This window comes from Hetaerina americana, unplaced genomic scaffold (assembly GCF_022747635.1).
Source record: "Hetaerina americana unplaced genomic scaffold, ioHetAmer1.1.p SCAF_21, whole genome shotgun sequence".
NCBI classification, from domain to species: domain Eukaryota; kingdom Metazoa; phylum Arthropoda; class Insecta; order Odonata; family Calopterygidae; genus Hetaerina; species Hetaerina americana.
In genome coordinates this window covers 7,552,917-7,577,157 of record NW_027286775.1, presented here as the reverse complement: position 1 = coordinate 7,577,157, position 24,241 = coordinate 7,552,917, and the positions used below count along the sequence as shown (strand labels likewise).

The 24,241-nt window shown below is 40.7% G+C and overlaps 2 protein-coding genes across 2 annotated transcripts in view; both read left to right on the top strand.

Annotated features, from left to right (window-relative positions):
* Positions 1-1,101: 1,101 nt before the first annotated feature.
* Tektin-A (Tektin A) lies at positions 1,102-14,075 on the top strand. Its single transcript, XM_071586155.1, has 7 exons — positions 1,102-1,143; positions 3,631-3,935; positions 7,049-7,355; positions 7,982-8,196; positions 8,312-8,534; positions 10,309-10,463; positions 13,862-14,075. The coding sequence occupies exons 1-7, from the start codon at positions 1,102-1,104 to the stop codon at positions 14,073-14,075; spliced, it is 1,461 nt and encodes a 486-aa protein (XP_071442256.1).
* A 1,328-nt stretch (positions 14,076-15,403) lies between these two features.
* The window catches only part of LOC139688608 (uncharacterized), a 13,367-nt gene continuing 4,529 nt past the window's right edge, over positions 15,404-24,241 (top strand). Inside the window, exon 1 of the mRNA XM_071586154.1 lies at positions 15,404-16,589. Within this exon, the coding sequence (XP_071442255.1) occupies positions 15,404-16,589 (1,186 nt within the window). The remainder of the gene's footprint in view (positions 16,590-24,241) is intronic.

Sequence of the window (24,241 nt, the reverse complement as noted above, 5' to 3'; positions counted from 1 at the left end):
CTTCGCGCTAGGTAGAAATTGTCTTGTTGTTTTCCCCTTTTCTAATGTTTCCCATTTCTTCAAGAAATTCGCTCTTATAACCTTCCTGTTCCTTCTCCCTTTCTCAGTTGGAGACCAAGTTACATCTAGAGTAGCCTCTTCCATCTACTTCATCTGTGACTTGATTCTTCTTTCCTGTATAGAGATTGTTATCGACTGTAACCCAGTCATTATTCGTTGAGCTTCATTACATACCATATTGCAGCTCCCGGATATTGCAATTAGGCCTTTGGGCCTCCTCCGGATATCTCCGGATTCTGCTGTAATTTAGCCTCTCTCCCCTCACCTCACAGCTGTATGCCAATATTGGGATGGTGACTCCGTTGCATATAGATCTTAGGCTATTTGTGGTAATGCCAAATCTGTTTCTGCTCAGCCTTCTTAAGATGTTAAATATTTTCTCGACCGTGCCTGCTGCGTAATTCGCATGTTCTTGGAATGTTAGCCTGTCATCGAATTCAATGCCCAGGTATCTTAATGTGGGGGCTCTTTTGATGTTAATTTTGTATATGGCTAAGCATACGATAACATCTCATGCACCCTTTCGAGAGAATAAGCATATTTGGGTTTTTTAATACTAAGCAAGTTGTTGGTTATTTGAATAAGTACAATGAGAATATATGAATAGTGATCTTTAGAGACGTGTTAAATCGGCTTTGTAACCCATTAGTTGAGTTGAAAGGGATTGTTATTCAACTTACGTATTTGTACTTCAGGAACCATCAGATGAGTCTCCTACCGAAAAAGTCAATGTATGTGAGTAGGCATTGATTTTTAGCGAGTTTCCCGTTGCTACGTAAATATCGATGTAGCGACGACTACGAGGAAACCTCTTTATGGTGGCGCACCGGAGCCTGTAAATTGCTTGATCTTCTTGTATTTCCCCTCAAGTTTACCAAATAATTGGGTTAAGCATGGAATTTATGGGACGGCATCTTTTATAAGCATTAAAATTATTGTTTATTTTCTCACTACCCTTATTTTGGGATTTACATTATCAACCGATACTTAACTGCGTTGAAGTTTTACTGGGGAAATAGAGAACTTGTGAATTTCTCCGGGATGCCCGTGCAGCAGTTCAACTTAGTGGAAGGTGACGTAAAAGTGAGTACTTACTAGGTAAAAAGTAATGAACATATGCAACTTTTAATGGTATATTTTAACATTAATAGTGGTGTCAAACAAGCTCTATTCCTATGATTGGAACCATTTGACTGCGAAACCACGAGTGCTGCCACTCTCATTGTGAATAAGACATCGAAAACTGATCGACTTTAATAATTGTGCGTTTTCTCCTCAAAAAGTTGCGCCGACCCTTTTGTTTTTTTTTCAACATATTATCGAGTTGCCAGAAACAATATTCTGAAATATGGTGAACAATAAATTTTTATATGCTCTCATAGGAAAAGCATTTATCCATAGGTCTTAAGCTTTGTATTGGAATGAATAGAAGATAATACTGGTGTGATATTATTCTTCATAATAATATTCACGTATGTACACACTCACAGATGGTAACGAAAGTTTAAAAACCTGAGGTTAATTGTATTTTTAAATGCCAATGGAGATACAAATGAATTTCAATTTATAAAAATGGTTAATAGCTTTTCATTAATGAAAGCTGTCAATAAAGAGTTTTCATAAAATTGTATTTCCATATTTTATTGTGAAAAAGATTATTTAAGGTGTATTGTTACACCCTAGCGTAGCTTGCAGGGAACCTTGTATGACTGTACTGTTTCAACAAAACTGATTTCAAATTAAGTGAGAAAATCATGAATACAGGTGTGTTCATTGCTGATTTTTCTGGAACATCATGGCGCCAGAGATTCACGAAGAGAAATGGACTGTGTATTCGCACCAGATTTACAATAGCTTAAAAACTGTCGCTTGAATACAAAATAAACAAGTCTTGATGTCACACCAATGGAAAGAATGAAACAGCCGTCGATTTATGGCATTTGTGATTGAAAGATTCCTTGTAGAAAGTTAAAAGTGAGGCTATCATAAAGTCTTTTTATGACATGAAATGAGGACTACCTTACATTGAAGGGAAGATGACATTTTATGAGAGGAAAAGTGATGACCCAAGTGAAAATAATTGCGGAAATGATTTAGCAGCAGTGATGATGAATTTCTGAGACTCCATGATGAACATTGATATACATATATGCAGCTGCTAATTTTTTAATATTGCAATTCTATGTCATTCATATAAAGTGTTAACATCAAAATACTTTCATCCTTTTCTCCCTGGTCCAAGTATTTTTTGTAACTTCTGATCTGAAAATCATAATGCGTCTTATGGGCTGTGAAATACCATAAATAATAAATTAGTCCATTGAAATTTAAAGAGCAGCCAAATAATACACCTCAATCTGAGAAAACATCTACCTATGTTTATGTCCTGTATAAAAGGTTGGTACCTAAGCAATTATCATCAATATTAGGTGACCTAAAGACATTATTATACTGTGTTTAATGTTTAAATAGCAGGGATAATAGAGGTCTAAATTGAGAACTTTGAGGAACACCAGAGATAGCACCATTTACCGTGACCACAAATGATTTGTTTGTTAATTAGCTTTTCAACCAGTTAAACATCATTCCGAATACTCCAAAAGCTTCTTGCTTAAATAACAAAGCAGTATGGTTCATCCTGTTAAATACCTTAGTGAAATATAAATTAACAGTATTAACTTCTTTGTTCATATCAGGAGCAGAAACTATAAAATGCTGAAAGAGCAAAATATTACTTAATGTTGACTATCTAATTCTGAAACCATGATGTCATTGACCAGAATATTTTTTACTTTTAAAGAAAAATCTATCAACCACTATGCTGAGAACACCTTAGCTAATGTGAATTATAGTGTGATGATAAATTAAATTAAATACCGAATTAAATATACATATCAATATCATCACAAGTTTTATAAAGGGATTGCATAGCCTGTTAAGAATAGCTCAGGGAAAGTACCAACACTAAAGGAGTTGTCTGATAAAATATATATGGGGCAAATAAGCTGTAATCTAAATTTTTTTATCATAGCATAAGGAATATTACCCGGAGTTTTCAATTTATTTCATCAGTAGATATAATCATGGAATCTAATTGTTCTCTCTGTTACACTTATGTAATTCAATGTTAGGAATATAATTGGATATTTCAGTGGCATAGTAATTAGATAAGTATTAAAACAAAGAGGAGACATTGGATGGTTATTCCTCCCAGTTAAGTTTTCCAGATAAATCTCAGCATTTTATTTAGTTTTTGCTTAGGTTTCACATATTTTCAGAAACTTTTTCAACTGTTTGGGATATCAGGATGAAATTTTGCTTAATATTTTTAATAACAGGATTCATTGAAGGATTAATTTTTTTAAGTGAAACTTTCTCTTTGTAACTGCAAGAGAACGTTTTCAGTGAGGAGAATTATGCAGTTTCAACTAAATCTCAGGATGAGATGTCTGCTGAAAGTGAAATACATTGTAGCATGCAATTTAAACAACTTTTCCTTATTAATTTCACCTTTAATTTCCGTTAAGTGATTGCATCCATTTTATTTTGCACTTGCCACCACCTTCCCAGGTACCTCCCGAAGAGTGCAAGGTGGGGGTTGGGGAGTCTGATCGCCAGCCTCCACACTTACCACAGCCGGGCGATGACCAAGTCCACCTTGCCAGTGCGAATTCTGAAGCCGTGGGTGAAGAGCAGATGGGCCGTCTTGGTTGGTGGGCCACTGGGCGCTGTGACTGGAGCCCTCTGGCAGAGCTTACAGGAACCCGCCCTGTTGTTGACAGATATACCATCTCCCGCTATGACCCTGTGGAATGGAGGAAAGCAAACCTTGGAATGTTCAATGATAGCTGTGAGAAACAGCAAAGGGCCAAAATGTGAGCTCTCCATAATATGCTTTGATTCACATGGAAAGCGTGTATGCACTCATACACTGTTTAGCCTCCATAGCCTTTGAAACTAATAATTTTATTCCAGAATTTGGTAGACTTGTTTACTCTATTTCATTTGTCTATTTTTCTCTTTTTACCTTTTATGACATTTTTATTGCAATGGAACAGTTATAGTATCAAAAAGCAAATTTATAAATTCTTTCCTGTGGAAACTCAAAACTTTCATTCTTTCTTTGTGCTTTACAAATGGGTTTTCGCGATGTATCAGCCTCAACTATTTCTAAAAAATAGTAGCAGTATTCATTAGCATAAGGAGGAGCAGGCATTTACATTCATGATTTGAATTCATCTTGTATTTGTCTTCAAGAGACTCATTTTAAAGTTAGAGGAAAGGGTAATTTAAATGGTAAAAGGTTTTTAGATTTGATGACACAGTAAGCAGCATGGAGTAGCTGTTGCCATCTGGGAGGTCAGGAACACCTCCAAAGTGCATCTCAACAACCTTTTTCAGCAGTAGTGTCTCATGACTCATGTCTCTGATAAAATAGCATTGTGTCATGTTTTCCTTCATTGGGGTGCTCTGGTGACTACTCGAACTGGTAGCCTTTATTTGTCAGCTGCTGAAGCCCTACTTTTATTTAATTCAGTCATTTCAGTATCCATTTTTCCTAATGGGAGCTTCAAAGTAACAGGAGAGGATGAATTTTATCTTGTGCTATTGATGATTTTATTTTTATTTCACTGAATAAGGGGAAAAAATCAGTTTCAATATTTTCAATGAAAGCTAATCCACCATTGACATTGCAGTTGTTAAAACAACCTGGCTACAAAATTTAGCCTCATATTTCATGACATTGCAAAAATTGTCATTTCTGTGCATGATGTTCTATGTGAGAGCAAACGATTTCCCATTTACATTGCCAAAGAAGAGGGTTTCAATACAAATTTTAACTGTGCAGACAATATGATTTTATGAAAAGCCTATTTTAAGGGATTCAAAGATAGACTCGAACTAAAAAAATCAAAAGCTACCACACAATATTGAGTGAAAGCATTAACAATTGCTATAGTCGCTGTAGCCATTCGAAGGAGGTCTGGTATTATTCCTTAACCATCATTCTATGGTGAAATCATTAGGGCTCAAGGGCAATTTTGAGTGGCAAGTGGTCATTATGACTTTTCAACTAATGCCCCAGGGCCACAAACTTAGCCACCTTCCATCGAATGAGAGCGCGAGCTTCAAGCTCAAGTTTGCCAAGGAGCTGAGGAATTAGGGAATGTGAGAGAGGAGGAATCATTCTGGATGGATATAGTGCCTGCGATAAAATACAAGACAGCGTGGGGGTGGAACATGGTGAAGGGAAACTTGGGTTCCCATCAACAGCAAAGCACGTCATGTCATTAATGCCCTCTGGGATACTAATGATGTCCAATTAATGAGTTCTTCAGCCAAATCCTGGCAGAGACCTGTAGAAATGGGAATCATACGTCTTCTTCCTTGGTGGCATAAATGTACATTTGTGGTGTACTCCATTGCTCTTTTATGAAATATCCACTAAGGCTGACTACAGCCAGCCTTTTTCCTTGAGGCAGTTGACCTCTGTCATTGCAGACTGCGACAATGTCTCCCCTTGGTAGAAGGCATCCGCAACATCTTTCTTTAAATATTCCAAAAGTATCATTGATGAATGTTGTCCACAACCTCAACCACATCTGACAGAAGAGAAGCTTCCCTCAATCCTAATCTCCCGTTATTCCATTCTCAAAGCATGACTGAAACAGAACAATCTTGAGTATTAATAACCCTATCTCCCTCACCAGGGCTGGATCCTCAAACCTCAGCTTGGATGTCTTGGATTTACTTAGTTTAAACATTGTGGACAATGCTATGGGATGGATTGGGGTACCTGTCAACATATTTAGTAGGGGTGCAACTGTAACTCCATCTGTCTCACTGCCAAGCAAGGTGGCAATTAAAACATTATCAAACTCCTCTACAAAATTTATAGAGTTCACATATGCATTTGGTGCTTCAAAATTGGCATTGGGGGCAACTTTATGTATTCACTTGCCATAAAAAAAGAATGTTTCTAAGCATGTGTTTTCCAATGCTGGACATCATGAGGTAATAGCCCTTACATTAGTTGGGCAGGGGGGTCAGATCCTTATTCTCTGTGCTGCCTATAGTTCCCCAGGATGATCTGATACTCAAAAAGTGGAGGGCTGAGGGTTTCATCATAGGTGTCACTCGAAATCGAACCTGGGACCTCTGGTTCGAGTACAGCCAGTGGAATCCCATGGCCTCTCTCTTAAAAGAAGCAGGAATGTGCAATGTTTTGACAATCCGCGAAGAATATTCAAGGAGAGGAATGAATAAAGAAGAAAGTAGGAAAACATCTATGGCTCTCCCCTTAGAATTTAAAAACTTCTGAATCATTTTGGATGATTTATATTTCAATTTCCAACAAAAGTGGCCAAGCTTTGAAGAAAGAAGAAAAGAACTTTCCTTATCCCTGCATTCTAAGAGTTCTTCCTCTAAAAAATTCCTCCATTGCGGATCGGCGCTTCCTGGTTGGACGACTATCAGAAAGTGGATAACCAGGTCATCCAGGTACAAACCAGGTCTGAATGTGGATCCTGAATGCCCAAATCCTAGCATTGAATATTCTCCTATGCAAGTAAATTGAGCACTTAAAAATTTATCTCTGTATTGAGAGTCAGCTCCTCAAAGTCTTATCAATGGATTACTCCCATTTACTGTATTTTGGAATTTATAGATTTTCTTTTGAAAAATGTGGAATTAAGGAACCATTTCAATGTTAATAGTTATTGTTTAAAAAAAAATAAACTACTGATATTAAAGGGGCTAATGTAAAGGTCCTCCTCCTGCTCTCCTGCCCTCCATTTCTTAGATGTCGTAAGAATGAGAAGATTAATCGTGAAGGCACATTTCTACAAATATTTACATATCTACAATAATTGAAAAGTGTTCATTAATATACATATGATGTTGTGTGTTAATCTTAACTTTGTTTGGTGAGTTTATAATGGTGGTCAAAGGGCCCAACACATCTTCAATAAATATCCATCAATTTCAGAAATGACTATGAAGGTCACTCCTGCATTAAGGAGGCATGCAATCTGACTGACAAGGTTCAGGCAGAGAGCACACGGAGGCTGGAAGCAAGGTCAGCTGAGGTGCGCAACATGAAGATACGGCTTGAGCATGCTGAGGTAGCCCTGAGGGAGGAGATGGGGCTACTGGAGCGGCAGAGGGAAAGGCTGGTGGCAGCCATGGGTGTCCTGAAGATCCCTGAGCAGATTGCTGGAGAGTGTATTCACTTGCGAACATCGAGGCTGGAAGAAGACCTTGTGCGAGATGCACCTGAGGTGGAGCTGGTGAAGGTTGGGAAAACCACGGGCTCTGCCCATTATTATTAATACCTTTGCTATTGAATTTGGAAATGATACATTGGCTTTTCATGCTATTTTGAGGAATTCACACATATATTAATGCATTTTATTAAAAATGTTTAATTAAAATTACTGTACTTAAGACAAGTTGGAACTTTCATTCTATGAGAGATAAAATATTAATGTAGTGGCATGAGTGATTTGTAGTAGCCATTCAGCACCTTCCACTAACTTCATTCCTCACCATAATATGTAATTAGAAAGACAGAATTTTTTCATTATAAGTAGTAATATGGCGCAAACCATCATTATTTACATTACTTTTGAGGACATTAAGTTTTCATTGAGGAAAGCATATAGCCGATAGGCCTACGGTACATACTTGGTTTTATAAAACCATACACTACTCAACCTTTGGGTTGATTGCGATGATTTGGTATGAAAATATATAAATTTGGGTGATTTCATCAAAGAATTGAGCATCATAATTATGATAGTGAGTCATCTGGCAGAGGGAGAAAAACTGGGTGGATTAGTTTTAAAAATCATCATCTACTCATTATTCCTTGGGAAAGTTGATCAATGAAACTGACATGATAATATTTTGGAATTGACAGGAGTCATCTCTAATAAGGGAAGTGAAGTTACTGATGCAGAAGCTTATAAAGCAAACTGAAGACCAGCAAACCATCAATAAGGCTGCAAAGGAGCGGCTTGAGTTGGACTGGAGTGACAAAGTGCAGGCACACCAAATTGACTCTAAGTCAATGGCCCTTAGAAGTGATTCTACCAGCACATTGCATTACCCAGGGGCATGCCGAGTGCCAGAGGGGTCTGTTATTGAATATGCACACTTATTGAATTGATTTTTCTGTTATTTCTCTGAATAATAAAGGTGCACTATTTATTAACTGATGGGGTTTTTCCTGCCGTAATAATATGCATAGGCAGTCCATGCCTGAAGGTTGGAAACACATGTCTGAGGAAAACCTTGCAATGGCCGAGAAAGAAAGATTAGCTTCAGCAGAGCTTCGTAAGCTGATTGATGTCCTTCTGACTGATGCATCTCGAGACCTGAGAACACAGAAAGATGCTGTGGACGTGGCCCTGGCAGAGCGAATCTGTGAGACAGACCTTTGTAGAAAGCAATTGGAAGATCATCTAGATGAAGTGAGTGGAAGATTATTATGTAGTCATTCATCCCAGAAATACATATGTATTGGGAGTAATGAAAAGTTCTTTGTTTCCATTCGTAAACTCATTCTAGACTGGGCAATGCAGCACTATTAGTTAATTAGGTTTATTTTCCTATTTTCAGTATTGATTACTTTATTTCTATGTAAATAGTCCAATATTGACGATTTCCACATGTCTTGACCATGTTTAGCAATAAATATGTAAAAAATCACTGCCAGCTACAGTAAAAACAAAAATACCTGAATTGTTTATATTTGGAGCACTTGGCAAAATATTATTCTTTAGTTCTGTAGTTGATTTTTGGCTTGTAATCCAATCCGACCTCTGGAATCTGAGGATCCAAATTGAAATTTTGCTTGATATCATGCATAATACTTAAAGGCTGACACAAATAAACTAATTTTTTTGCTAATATGCTGACATGCCCACCATATTAGTAGTGAAACTATTCTCATATTTTGCCGCCATAAAACTCCGCATCCTAGTGAATGTAAAGAAGAAAAGTAAAAATGTGCCAATAGGAGAAATGTTTGTACAATTTTCGCTAATTAAATATTATTTTCTCTTAACTGTGCCATTGACCAAGAAGTTACATTTTAATATTATATTTAATCAATCCACAACTCTAATACCATGCATGTATCTTGCCACCATGACTGTGAAATCACGAGATGTGGGCAGCCAATTGAGTGTGGAGTTTATGATCCAGATTGATCAAGGCATGGACAAGTACTAATAATGTACGCCCATGTTTGTGTGATCCAAATGACATGTCTAAATTGATTGATCCAGGGAGCAATAGAATCAGCCAATTTTAGTTCAATAGGGTGCATGCGATCAAATCTTTTGGGCCAACCAATTTAAGACTTATGATATCCAATGATAACATGAAATTGATTCTTTTCATTGGTTCACTCATCATTGTAAGTTAAAACAGGCAGGATGTGATTTTGGTCGCATTAACTTTTCCATGTGATTTAAGAAGTATGTAGAATGGTTCATAATTTTATCTCCTCTTCACCTCTAGTGGTCCATTTTCGAAAGTTAAAAGTCAATTATCAAGCATTTGTGGTTTACTCAGCCATGATTATTTTCATTAGAATGGATTTTTCCAATATTATCACATCATCGCTTAATAGTATAGGAGTTTCCTAATTTTTATAATGATTACAATTGTTTATAAAGGACTTGCTAACTAACTTGCAGCACTGAGGATTAAGAACCAGTACTCAGCCTCATTCTCACTTTTCCATCTCCTCTTTTCTCCTCGTGCAATCTCCCCTTCAGTTCTAATGAGTAGGCATAAAAAATTCTACCATGAATTCCAAATTAATTACTTATGTGACCCTTGCATTGGGATCATTTGGTATCCAGCAATCCAGGGAGCCACAATCCTTTGCGGTAGAAATGAATGTTTCCTCTCCTGTTCCAACTCCTTGTCTCCTAAACAGCTGAATGAACTCTTTGGGCAATCATGGAGAAATTCAACACTATTTGGAATCAGAGAGTCTCACAAAATTGAGCAATGAGATTAAGCCTTTGAAGGTGGCCAGCAGCCAGTCATATGTGGTGTGACTGAGGGTAAAACAGTGTTTTACATGGAAGTTGTGACAGTGTTTGCACATGCAACTCTTCTCTCGAAAAACAATCTTTATGCTTTTACTCTATTTTGTGAAAGAGGCCTTACTTGATCATCATGGTCAAATCTCTGATAAATCCTGAGCATGAAATTCAAATTTGTTATCAGATACTGAGGAAAATTGGAGAAATGGAAAAACTCAGTGCAGACCTACGGAGATGCATTCACAATCATGATGGGCCGTTGAAAGTGGCCCAAACAAGACTCCACAACCGACTGATGAGGCCCAATGTGGAGTCATGCAGAGACAAGCCACAGTACGGGTGAGTGTGTTTAACCATGCAGGAAACAGCATTAGATGTGGGTTCCAATCCCAATTGTTGCAATGTATTTGGCACCCTTTAACACAAAGTGACATTTATGGGCTCTAAGCTGTTCTATTTATTAAGCATAGTTCATTCATTGGGTAAAAGTAGTTCAATTTTATAATTATGTTTTGTAATGGAATTCTACTTTTGATTTAAACTTCTGTAAAGGGATTAAATCAAGGTAGAAACAAGTATAAGGCTCTCATTACACCTCAAGGTGGGAAAAAGCATACGGTTCTCATTACACCTACTTTCTCCTGCTCATTTATGTTTATGGAGGTATATCCAATTCAAATGCACCCTTGTTGCATTAACAATCACCTCCTGATGAGTCCTTGGCTTGGGCTCCTTGGGACCTGTGAGCTAGCTAAGGAGGTCGCCAATGCACTGGGTAGTGGTGGCACATGTGGTCAGCCATGGAACTGCACCAAAGAACTACCACTCACAGTGCCAATGACCTTCTGTACATTATCATCTGTTTTTCAAGACGATGAAAGATCATTCTGATATGAAATGTCCTAACTTCAGTTAAGAAGGAATCATTTGTAGTTTAGATTGTGTGAGGTCATGTTATCTATACAAGACTCCAAAGGCACTTCACCTGGAGGCAATCAAAACCACAATATCTTCCTTCTTTGATTGCCTCTGCATCTTGCCTCGGTCATCTATGTTTGTGGTGCTCACCACACTTCACTAAGTGTGGGCTGAATGCATTTTCCCTGAAAGCTGGCAATAATCAGCCTTCTGTCCTTATGCCCAAAAAGGCCAAGGGTGAATCCCATCCTGGATATTAGAAGCATTAAATGGTTCGAAAAGGAAGGAGTACCAACAGGCTGTGGAGGAAATCATGGAGGATGGTAAAGAGTCAAGTACTATCGAAGAAAAATGGGAAATTATCAAAAAAGGGTTATTGAAAGCCACAAAAGACACTATTAGAACCCTTAATGTGAAAAGGACTAGGAAACCATGAATCACAGATGAGATGATTACAAAGATGGATGAGCGGAGAAAATGGAAGAATGTAAATACAGAGTTAGGCAAAATGAAGTACAAAGAATTAAACAATAAATTGAGGTGGGCAACAAATAAAGCAAAAGAAGCATGGTGGAAGACGCAGTGCAAGGATATGGAAAGTCTGCAGAGGAAGGGTGAAATTGGTGTGCTGTATTGCAAAGTTAAATCTTTATCGGGAAGTAAGAAAGGGAGACCTATGCTAACAGTTAGAGATAAGGCAGGTAAGGTGATAGTTGACTCATGAAAGATCCAAGAGAGATGGAAGGAGTATATAGAAGAACTGTATAGTAAAGAACTTAGGCCAACAAAGTTAGACATAGAAAAGGAACATGACGTATAGGAAAATAGCTTAGGCCCAGGCATACTACACAATGAGATAGAAAGGGCATTAAGGGAGATGAAACTAAATGAGGCCGTGGGGGTGGAAAACATTCCCGCGGAACTTTTAAAAGGCTTAGGAAAATGTGGGAGGAAAGGGCTATATGGGCTAATCCGTAGTATTTATGAGGAAGGAATCTGGCCGGAAGAGTTTGTGAGATCAGTTTTAGTTCCTATTCCGAAAAAGGTAAAGGCTACATCATGTGAGGACTATAGGACAATAAGTTTGATATCCCACGCAGCTAAAGTTGTCCTCAGGATCTTGAACAAAAGGATAGAGAGTAGGGCAAAAGTTTACTTAGGGGATGATCAGTTTGGGTTTAGCAAGGGGAGAGGTACGCGTGATGCCATTGCAGTAATGAGATTATTAATCGAGAGGAATATAGAACACAACCAGGAGGTATTTGCCTGTTTCGTAGATTTCGAAAAAGCGTTTGATAGAGTGAATTGGGAAAAACTAATGAGTATATTGCAGAAAATAGGAATAGATTGGAGGGAAAGGAGGCTTATCCGCAACCTATACATGTTTCAGACTGCACAGGAGCGAGTGGGGAACGGGGAGTCCAGATGGGCAGTGTTAGGAAAAGGTGTAAGGCAGGGTTGCCCATTATCACCGTTGCTGTTCAACCTGTATGTAGAGGAAATGATTAAAGAGGCATGGGAAGAACTGGAGGTAGGAATGAAAGTGGGCTGGGAATTCGTAAAATCAGTTAGGTTTGCTGATGACCAAGCTTTAGGCTGTCAGTCAGCCAAGGGGTTGCAGGCATTGCTGAGCGAATTGGATATTCAGTGCGAGAGGTATGGGATGAGAATCAATATTTATAAAACAAAGGTTATGCGATTTCCTAGAAAGAAAAAGGCTGAGTTAAACATTAAAATAGGGGGGCAAAAACTGGAGCAGGTAGAACAGTTTACGTATCTCGGAAGTGTTTTGGACCAACACGGTCAAAGTAGTGGAGACCTAAGGAGAAGCATTGCCTAGGCAAAGAGGCTTTCACAAGTAGGAGGGAGTGGATGACAGGGACTTTGAGTAAGGATTTTAAGAAAAGACTCGTAAGAACTTTGATATGGAGCGTAGCTATGTACGGTGCGGAAACGTGGTCATTGAAGCAGGAGGATAGACATAGACTGGAGGCTTTTGAAATGTGGGTGTGGAGGAGGATGGAAGAAGGTGAAATGGACCAAGAAGAAAACAAATGAGGAAGTACTTGGTATGGTGGGCGAAGAGAGGGGTTTGTTGGGAGAAATCCTATGGAGGCAGGAAAAGTGTATGAAGGGCGTATTGATCGGAAGTGGTATGTTGAAGACTGTAATAGAGGGGAGAATGTTAGGCAAACGAGGAAAGGGCAGGAACAGGATAGGGATGTTGGACGGGATGAAGGGAGTCAGGAAGTACTCAGAGAAGAAGAGGGACCTGATTTAGATTAGGATTTGGGATTTTGTTTTGTTAGGACTCACAAAATATTTATTTGGTACTTGTGTCCATCCAAAAACCTAATTTAACTGGTAGATTACCTAATAATAATAATATACATATATTGGTGATTGGAGCCACTCAAGGCCTCATTCTTAGCTTTGCCCTTTTTCTACTCTTATAAACAGTGTATGAACTGCACAAAACAACTGCTATGCCCTCTATTTTTGTTTTATTTAATTGGCAGTATTTTGCAGGTCATTAATATTTTGACCACCAAGAGGCAAAATCAACTGACTCTGATTTACTTCCTGATTTGGTTGCTTAGAAATGGCCTTTGTTTCTCCAAAGATCAAAAGAAATGCATGTACAGTTTGCAGACCCAGGGCAAATTTGTAAGGATTCCTACATTCCAGAAAGAAAAAATCATCAATTATGGATTCTATCCACATTTTATCTCAGTTTTGGCATGATTCATCCATTTTATTCAGTACTGCTCCAATTTAATGAATATATGATAACATATGCATACATTTCATTTCCTCAGGTTGATCGATGAAGTGAAAACAGTCGGAGATGCAATAACAGCATTAAGAGCAAGACTCCAGAACTCAGAAGATACCCTAACAGATCTGAAGGGTGTGAGGGCTCAGCTGGAGTACCAAATACTTGTGAAGCGCAAGACACTTAGCATTGATAAGGGGAGATGTCAAGTGATACGCTCCCATTACCCTTCAAGTGTAGAACTTACAGGTTATTGAAGAAAAATTTTCTCATTGAGGGATACAATTTTTCCAGCTTCGTTTTGTCTGTTGCTTATAGCTAAAAATTCAATTTTCATTTTCCATTTTCATTATCTTAAATAGGTTCATGAAGTTACCGTAATGCGACTTTCTGATACATTTTTGTCATCAAAATGAACAATACCTTCTTGTTACTTTACCAATGAAAGTTATGTAAATTTGAGTGTACTTTTTAACAGTAAACTGAGTGAAGAGTAATATTCTTTCTAGAGAAAGATTTAAGTAGGGAGGGTGTCAGGAAGAAAAATATTTACAAATCCACCCTTAGATTTAACACAGGGTTTATCAAGGGTGTAGGCAGGGTTTTTTTTATTGGAATAAATTCAAGAAAGGGGTTAGTTGGAAAGCTTATAAGGGTAAGAATACATTTACAGTGAACAGAAGCTGAAGGATCTCAGGTTTTCCCAGCGTATAGTATTCAAGAAGTTCTCTCGGGTTTCCCACCGGGTCAGGTTGCAGTACACTGACGTTTCGAAGGCTGACTCTGCCATCGTCTTCAGGGTGAAGTTCAGAGTATACCCGTATCATTGTATAAAAAAGGCCTGGTATTTATACTCTCCACCAAGGTTCAGGTGTTCCCTGATTGGTTGGAAGCGTTAGTGTGCCGCTACGGCCAATCGGGCAATTCCCGTGCATTCCCTATTTTCATTAGCACTGGCTTCCAAGTGTTACTGATTTGGAAGCCATTGTCTCTGTTGAAAGTGTTGGTGTCTAGTCTGATTTCAACGGCTCCTTTCACCACGCGATCCCAAAAGCCGTTGGCGTGGCATAGCCTCTTCGTGCCGGTAAAGTTGATTCTGTGGTCGTTATTGAGGCAATGTTCGGCGACCGCAGATTTCGCTGGGTATATTAACCTGATGCACCTCTAGTTTTCCTTTAGGCGTGTTTCTATGGTTCGGCCGGTCTCCCCAATGTATGCTTGGCCGCACTCGCAAGGAATCCGGTACACTCCTGAGGTCTTCAATCCCCGTGGACTGGGAGTACATCGATAGAGCCACTGCCGCGCAAGGGGAGATGCTGCGCCGTAGGACCACACATAGGCAAAAACAGAAGTACGAACGTTTGGACGTGAGAAATGATACTATCCCCCCTCTCGACCGACAACGAGTTGTTATCAACCTGACCGACACGGAAATTGACGAACCTACTTCCTTGGTGCTCTCCAAAGGATTGAATTTCGTCCCAACTCCAGGATCCATCCCCTACCTTGACACAGTAGGGAGTGTGGAGCAGCCATCCGAAAACTCCCCCAGGAGGAAGCGGAATAGGTTAGAGCTGAAGTCGCTATGGCCCTCAAAAGGGCCGTCCTGTCCAAACCCAACATCACGAGAGAAGAGAAACGCGCTCTACTTTTCTTGCGCAAGAATCCCGACATCATAGTCCTGAAGGCAGACAAGGGCAATGCAACCGTATTGCTGAACACTATGGATTACCACCGGAAAGTCCAACATTGGCTCCAAGATCCAGCATATCGGACTATCACCCGTGATCCAACAGACGCATTAGTTAGGAAGACGACCACTTTGATCAAAAAATCATTACCGGGCTCCGAGGCTAACAGAAACCTAGTGCCGCAAGCGCCCGTCCCGCCGAGACTCTATGGACTGCCCAAGACCCACATAGAAGGAGCACCCCTAAGACCAATTGTGAGTGCCATAGGGGCACCAACGTACAATTTGGCAAAACACCTGAGCGGGATCCTGGCGTCTTTTGTGGGATCATGCGAGCACCATATCAAGAACTCTGCAGAATTTGTCAAAACCCTACGGAATATTCGCCTGGACAACCAAGACATTTTAGCGAGCTTTGACGTCATATCGCTATTCACTAAGGTACCGATCAAGGACACTTTGCCACTTCTCCAAGCACGGTTCGGTGAGAAGACCGTCGATCTCTTCCGCCACGTCCTCACTTCGACATATTTCCTCTACAATGGCAAATTCTACGAGCAGGTGGAGGGAGTCCCCATGGGTTCTCCACTGTCACCGGCCATTGCAAACTTCTACGTGGAGGACTTTGAAGAGAGAGCACTGAGAACAGCACCCTTAAGGCCAAAATACTTCTTCAGATATGTGGATGACACCTTCATCGTGTGGCCACACGGACCGGAAGCACTCACCGAATTCCTCGGCCATATGAATAGTGTCCACCCGAACATCCAGCTCACCATGGAGACTGAGAAGAATAAACGCCTGCCCTTCCTCGATATTCTGATCGAGAGGAAAAGAGACGGCAGCTTAGGCCATCAAGTCTACCGGAAACCGACCCACACTGGCCTATACCTGAACGGGAGAAGTCATCATCATCCCGCACAAAAGAGAGGAGTGATTTCCACGCTCGTGCACCGAGCTACTTCAGTTTCTAAGCACCTGGAGGCGGAAATACATCACCTAAGGAAGACGTTCCAGCAGAATGAGTATGGGACGCGGGAAATCAACATGACTCTTCAAAGGGCCTTCACAAAACCTGGAGGTAGGAGAGAAGAGGCAGAAAAACCTGCTGCCAGAGCCGGCATCACGTTTGTCTCTACGATTTCTAATAAAGTCTCGAGGATTTTAAGGAAGTACAAGGTAGAAACTATCCACAAACCGCGAAGGAAGCTGCAATCAGTCCTTGACCCGGCTAAAGACAAACGGGGATTGAAGACCTCAGGAGTGTACCGGATTCCTTGCGAGTGCGGCCAAGCATACATTGGGGAGACCGGCCGAACCATAGAAACACGCCTAAAGGAAAACTAGAGGTGCATCAGGTTAATATACCCAGCGAAATCTGCGGTCGCCGAACATTGCCTCAATAACGACCACAGAATCAACTTTACCGGCACGAAGAGGCTATGCCACGCCAACGGCTGGCACCCACCCATTGCTCCCGGGTCAAAGAAGGCTATTTTGGATTGGGGGTATGTCATGTCCTTTCAGTGATGGGCATTTCAGTAAAAAAGAAGATTAGACTCAAGATTGCTGGATGGTGAAAGGAGAACAGACACGGTGGTACTTAATGGTAACATTTGGTGGATTGGGGCGGTTGGGAAGGTAAGAGTAACAGAAGGATTAGGTTATTGAGTAGAGATGAAGGGTTTTATTTTTCGATGTAAGGGTTTTCTTCCCCCTGTTGGTCTATGGTGAAAGTGCAGTTGAAAAGATAGGCTACAGTGGACACTCTCTGACCGCCACAGTTATTTTGTCAGTCGTGGTTCATGTTTGTCATTTCCTTACCATGTCCATATATTACCGCCCCTACCCATTAATCTCTTATAACCTGTTCGAATTTAAAATGCAATTGTAATTATCTTCTTAGTAAAATACTCCATGGGATGCAGCCTATTGATTCGCCAAGGAAGGAGTTGAAAACGATGGTAAAAAAGAGAAGGTTCTTGTTCCAAAGTGCCATCTACATCTACACAATACCCCGCAGGCTGCCACAAGGGCGTTTGTTGAGGGGTGTTAGGTCACCACCCGGAAAATAGATTAAAACCACATCAATGCATGTAACCTCTACACAAATATTAGATTATTCATGCTCACAACAAACCTTAATCACACGAAAGAAAGTAGGTTCTTAAATGCAAAAATATTCAATAACAAGATACGTACATTCAAATCATGCTGTTAAACTGTTAAAAAGATGGGTCTATTAAATGAAAGGAATAACATGTAAGAAGAAAAATGCAGGGTTACGATTAAAAAAATATGCTCACTATGAAATCTTATTATCTCCCATATGATTGCTGTCATGTCAATTATTATCTCTAATGGTTTGATGAAAAGCCACATTTTAAATCTATCCGTTCTACGATAAATCTCTCTGATTTTGAGTTAGTGACCTGATCTACCGCAGTAATGGTAGATCAGCGCAGTTTTGAAATTTTGGAGCAAGGGAAGTGGCGAGCAGGACTTAAACTACGAAACAGAGGGTTCAGTTCTGACTACGGCAAATCAAGTTAAATACTTGGGGTTGTTCTAACACCACGCCTTTCATGGGGAGGACATATCAGGACAATATGCGCATCCGCTTTAAAGAAACTCGGCTTCATAAAACGGGTGGTGGGGAAATGCAATGAAAAAGTTAAAGAGAGGTGTTATTTTGCTCTAGTTAGACCTCATTTAGAATATGCCGCAAGTATTTGGGATCAGTGGGAGAAAATTTGGCAAAAAGAATTAGATAAAGTCCAGAGAAAATCCGCTAGATTCGTTAAAAATTGTTATGATAAGAACACAAGTGTGACAGGTCTCTTAGGGGATTTAGGCTGGGAACCACTTGAAGTGCGGAGAGAACAAGCGCGGCTTAGACTTTTAGAAAGGTTCAGAACAAACGAGTTTAACTATGACACTGAAGGAATTATAATGGCCCCACATTACTTAGGTAGATCAGACCACAAAGATAAAATAAGGGAGATAGATTCCAGTACAGATAGATACAAACACTCATTCTTTCCCCGAACAATCAGAAATCATAATAGTAAGAAACCAAAGTCACTTTAGAAATATTAAAAACATTGAATTTATAAGTCGGAGCAGAGTTAAACACTGCAAAGCTGTTAGGAATACTTTCAGGTGCATGTGTATGTTAGTTGGTAGTTTGAGTGTTTGCATGTGTGTGGGGTGTAAATGTTCTTGTATAAATGTATGCCATGCCTTGTTTGCGGATGGTATAAATTTGTGGTTTAGTATGCGGTTTTTTTTATTCTTTCGTAATTACGGGTGGTGTCCTAACAGCCCCCGCCGCCCGCCCTTGCGGCGGCTTGTGTGGTATTGATTAGATGTAGTTGTAGAACCTAATGACGGATTTCCTCAACCAGTTACTAATGGAAACTGACGAAAAGGCTTTGATTTGGCGCCCCGTGAGCCGCGGTCTTCTATATTACGTTCGCTTTCGACGTACATACAGGATCGCACCAAAAAGTGGTCGGACTGATTTTCTCTGGCGCGAACGGAGCGGTGGAGGGGGGTCTGCCTGGCAGGGTAAGGTGGAGGGGGCTCTTAGCAACAGACCGACACCAACATCAGTCGCCTGCGGGCTGTCGTTGAGTGAGGACACCGTTTTTAGTGAAGCAAGTTTTTTGTCCGCGTCGAAAAACAAAATGAATCTGAATTTAGAGCAACGTTATTCCGTGAAGTTTTGTGCGAAACTCGGGAAGACGGCAACTGAGACCCTCGATATGATCAAGCAGGCTTATGGGGACACTGCCTTAAGGTGTTCCACAGTATTTGAGTGGCACAAGTTGTTTAAAGAGGGTAGGGAGCTCGTTGAAGACGACCATCGCTCCGGACGGCCGTCGACGGCAAGAACCGACACGAATGTGGACAGAGTGAGGACACTGCTGAACGCAGACCGACGCTTAACCAGTGAAGAAATTGCAGACCAGTTGGGTCTGTCTGCATCCAACATCCAACGCATTATTTCACAGGATTTGGCCATGCGCAAGGTGTGCGCCAAGATGGTGCCGAAAATTCTGAGTGTCAACCAACAGGCAACGCGTGTGCGCAGACAGCTCCTGGCCAAATACGGCGTTGCCACGTTGCCGCACCCGCCCTATTCTCCCGATCTGAAACCACCGGACTTCTTCTTCTTCCCCCTGATGAAAAGACAGCTCAAGGGACGACTTTTTGACTCGATAAAGGCCGTTCAAGAGGTTTCGACGAGGGTCATCAACGGCATCCCCAAAGAAAATTTCCAGCGGACGTACGGGGAATGGGAGCAAGGTTATACTAAGTGTGTAGCAGCTCAAGGAGCATAATTTGAAGAATATTAAGTCGATGTAAGTATATCGTCAATAAATTCTTGTAAAAAAATCAGTCCTACCACTTTTGGGTGCGACCCTGTAGATCGACCACCCTATGAGAAACGAGAGCTTCATTCAGTTGGAAAATCCCCCGCAACATGTTGGGGCAATCCTTTTCGTAATCAAAAAAGTTTACGATACTACGAGGAGGTCGATGCACAGCTGGCGGGCACCATTAGTATGTAGGGAGGTAAAAAAAGTAAAATCCTTGCATGATATCAAAGATAGGATAGGAAAACTATTAGTTAAGGCTCAAGAAAGATGGAAACAATAAGTAAATGATCTAAATGAGAAGGATTTAATAAAAGCAAATTCAAACATAGAAAGAGAATATGGGGTGAATGGAGATGGCTTAGGTCCAGGCATACGTGATGTCGGATACTTAGGATGTGCACTGAGGGAATTGAATCCAAATGGAACTCCGGAGGTGGATAAATTCTCCTTAGATATACTTAAGGTTCAAGGAAAACGTGGAAGGAAGAGTTTTTATAGGTTAATCCGTAGTATTTTAGAGGGAGGAATTCGGACAAAACATTTCGCCAGGTTCTGTTTTAGTTTCTATCCCAAAAAAAGGGAAATCAGGCATGCATAATGATTGCAGATAATAAATTTGATTTCGCACACAGCTAAAAAGGATTTCAGGATCATCAGTGAGAGGAAGGAGAGCAGGGCAAATGATTACTAATGGGATGATCAGTTTGGATTCAGGAAGGGGGAGGCTCGCGTGATATCATAGCATTAATGGGATCACTAATAGAGAGGTGATCACGGTAGTCCTGGGGGTAGAGGATTACTGACCGGAGGACCCGGGTTCGATTCCCCGGCAAGCCACTTTGAGCATCCTCAGCGCCACCCAAGCTATGTGATTTTTCGGATACCAGATCTTCCTGGGAAACCATAATGTGCACTGGGAAAGGAACTGGCCCCCCTAATTACCCTGCTAACGTGTGCATTTCACACGCCGTATAGGCCTTAGTACTGGGTGTACTCTACTATATCCATCACCTACCAAACCGGCCTTCGGGTTGAACATGTATTTATTTATTTAAGAATTACGTTGCAATTAGGCATTGTCCTGGTGGCAACGGTCAACTGATCAATGATCACTCTTACAACGAACATACATACATACACGCACTAGAAAAACAGGAGACAAAATATTCTTACCTACAATGAAACAATTCATCATAACAATTCCATATCACATACAAACAAACTTCCACATCACATACGAAATGCCGTCCTCATCACATTAAAAAATATTTTAATAACTACAATAGTATCAATGAAGTCTATGGCCCAGTGGCTGCTCTACACTTATTCTTAAAACTCCTAAAATTGCATGGAAAGGGTCGAATAGGAAAAAGAGTATTTTTTGTTATTTGCTTTTTGCGTTCTTATTTTTATTTTGAAACTGTGGTCGTTTTTTCCCTTAAAGTTAGGCTTTTCTATCCCTTGCCATAAATCTTCCCATACTTCGCCCTTTTTAACAATTCTATACATCGCGCCTAACCTACTCCTTTTTCTTCTATTTTTCAAACTCTCCCATTTCAGTATATCCAACATATCCGTGATGCTCTCTTTTCTTTTTTACTTTCCGAGTACATAAGTATCTTGCTGCCTTTCTTTGAACTTTTTCTATCTTTTAATATGTCTCATCCCATACTATGGAGGAGTATTCTAGGATGGGGATAACCATTACCTTATATGCTTTTTCTTTTGTGGCTACGCTACTTCCTTTTAAATTTATCATTACCAAATGCAAAACTTTAAATGCCTTCCATGTCAGTATTATCTACTTCGACTCCCCACCCAAGATCCCTAGTTAAGCAAATGCCTAAATATTTGCATTGACTGCTACATGGGATTCTTTCTCCGAAGAGGGTGTAAATGTCCTTTTCTGCATTATTTTTATTCCGAAAAAGTGTGAAAGTGTCTTTTTAATAGAGAAGACCACAATGCAATCAGGATGCATTTGTCTGTTTCATAGATTTCAAAAAGTCATTTGATAGAGTGAATTTGGTAGGATCAATGTATTCATCGTAGAAAATAGGAATAGATTGGAGGGAAATGAGGCTAATCCGTAACCTGTATATGTCTCAGACTGCTCAGGTGCGAGTGGGGAACGGAGAGTGCGGATGGGTAGTGTTAGGAAGAGGTGGGATTAGGGTAAGGTAGGGTTGCCAATTACCACCGTTGCTGTTCAACCTGTATGTAGAGGAAATGATTAAAGAGGCATGGGAAGAACTGGAAGTAGGAATGAAAATGGGTTATGATTCATCAAATCAGGTAGGTTTGAGGATGATTATGGTTTAGTTAGCCAGTTAGCCAAGGGCACAATTGAAAATCAGTTGCATAGGCATTGAATGAGAACCATTGAAAAAAAAATAAAGGTTATGAGGTTTTTGAGGCAGAGAAAAGCTAATTTTAATATTAAAGTACGAGAGGAATTTGTTAACTAGACCAGCTGGAAATATTTACCTCTCTCGGAAATTTTCTGGACCAAAATGGTGAAAGTAGAAGGGAAATCACAAAACAAATTGCGTTACGCAAAGGACCATTTGCTAGGAGGAGAGAATTGATGACAGGGACAATGAGACAGGATATTTAGACACGGTTCTTCAAAAATTTGGCGTGGAACGCGGTTTTGCATGACTCGGAAATATGGTCATTGAAGAAAGGTGATAGGTGATAGGTTGGACGCTGCTGAAATGTGGGCGTGGAGAGGGATGGAAGAAGAGAAATGGACAGAACAAACAATTGGAAACAAAAGAGGAGGTTCTAGGCATGCCGTGGGGAGAAAGGGGACTGTTGGGAGAGATCCAAAGGGAGTAGGAAAGATGGATGGAGAGCAGCCCACCTTAACCGGTAGTAGTATTTAGAGGAGGCGACCGACTGCCGAGGTCATTTGCAATACTGGGGATGGGCAGGAAAGGATGAAGGGTGGAACCCGGCGTCGGCATTAGCCTACTCTTTACGAAAGGCGCCGAGGGGTCAGCAGCTTAACGTCCCATTCGACGGACGGCGCACTCACTCGAAGTGCTCTTCACATACAGCACCTCAAGTAGGGCTACCACTGAAAAATATTCGACGCCGCCGGAATTCGAACTCCTGTGGGTGGGAAGCCAGTACTTTAGCCACCGCACCATCGCGATCCCCACCTTAACCGGTAGAATGGCATTTGTAATAATACACAGTCGCGTGCTAAATGTAGACTGTTGTCATGAGGTTGTTTCCGCTAGATGCCAGCTCGTGTCCGAACCCTCCCGCGCGCCGGAATCTGGTTTTCGCCGTGTTCCTTCCGTGTGCCCTTTCGGATCTTTTCATCCACTCAATCCGCTTATGGACGGTTCGCAGCAGTAGTTAACAGGGTACGCGACCGACAGCTGAAGTAATTTGAGTAATTAAGAATGGGTGGGTAATGTAACAAAGGTATGACGTTCAAGGAATGGAGAAATCCGGCGTCGGCATTAGCTTTCGGGAAGACGCCATGGGGGCTTTCCTATAAGATGCTTTAAATCTTAGCGAAATAAATTTCCCATCGGATAGACGGATTAATCGAAGTGCTTTCTACATAGCATCCGAGAACGGATCGGGATGCCCGTGAGGGATTCTTGTACTATGCTAACGTAATTACATCGTAAAACTGTTTGGAGGAACTGTAATTCGATCCTATCACATACTTAGTTTGAGAGAAGGACTAATTTCTTAAGATTGTCGTAAAAAGGTGAGCCTTAAATCATTTTGCTACGAGAATGCATATGGTCCACCACAGACTCTCCCCGTTCCTTACATTTGTCAAAGCGCGGGTTTCAGAACTCGCTGACCTTTGCACAGTAAAAGTGACCCATGTGAGCGATAGGATGCTTCAGCGCAGTAGTTACAAGAGTCAAACAACAGGGGTATCTGTGATTAACCGTGTTAAGCTACTATGTAAGTTCAAGATTATAACTCAAGGAAAGAGATTCGCAAATGAAAAAGGGAGATAACAAGCGAAATACGCTGTTGTTTCATGTTTTTATCTGAGGTATTTGGAGGATGTGACACCTTATCTAAGGGGCGGACGTCAGCCACCGGGGAAGGCTTCCGGCGGGAATTGGCGGGGCGGAGGGGCGGCAGAGCGAGTGGGGTGTGAGTGAATGGTGTGCCCAGGGGCCGCCGTTCCTCGGAGTGCTCTCGAAGAAACGCCATCCATCCAGAATCGGTTCTTTTTCACTACTTAACGGTACCAGAACCAGAATATCATCCTTCCCATCTTTTCGGTGCATTTACTGTGTTCAAGACATTTTGCACAGCCTATCATAAGTCGCAGATTCGACCGCATTTCAATCGCTTAAAATAC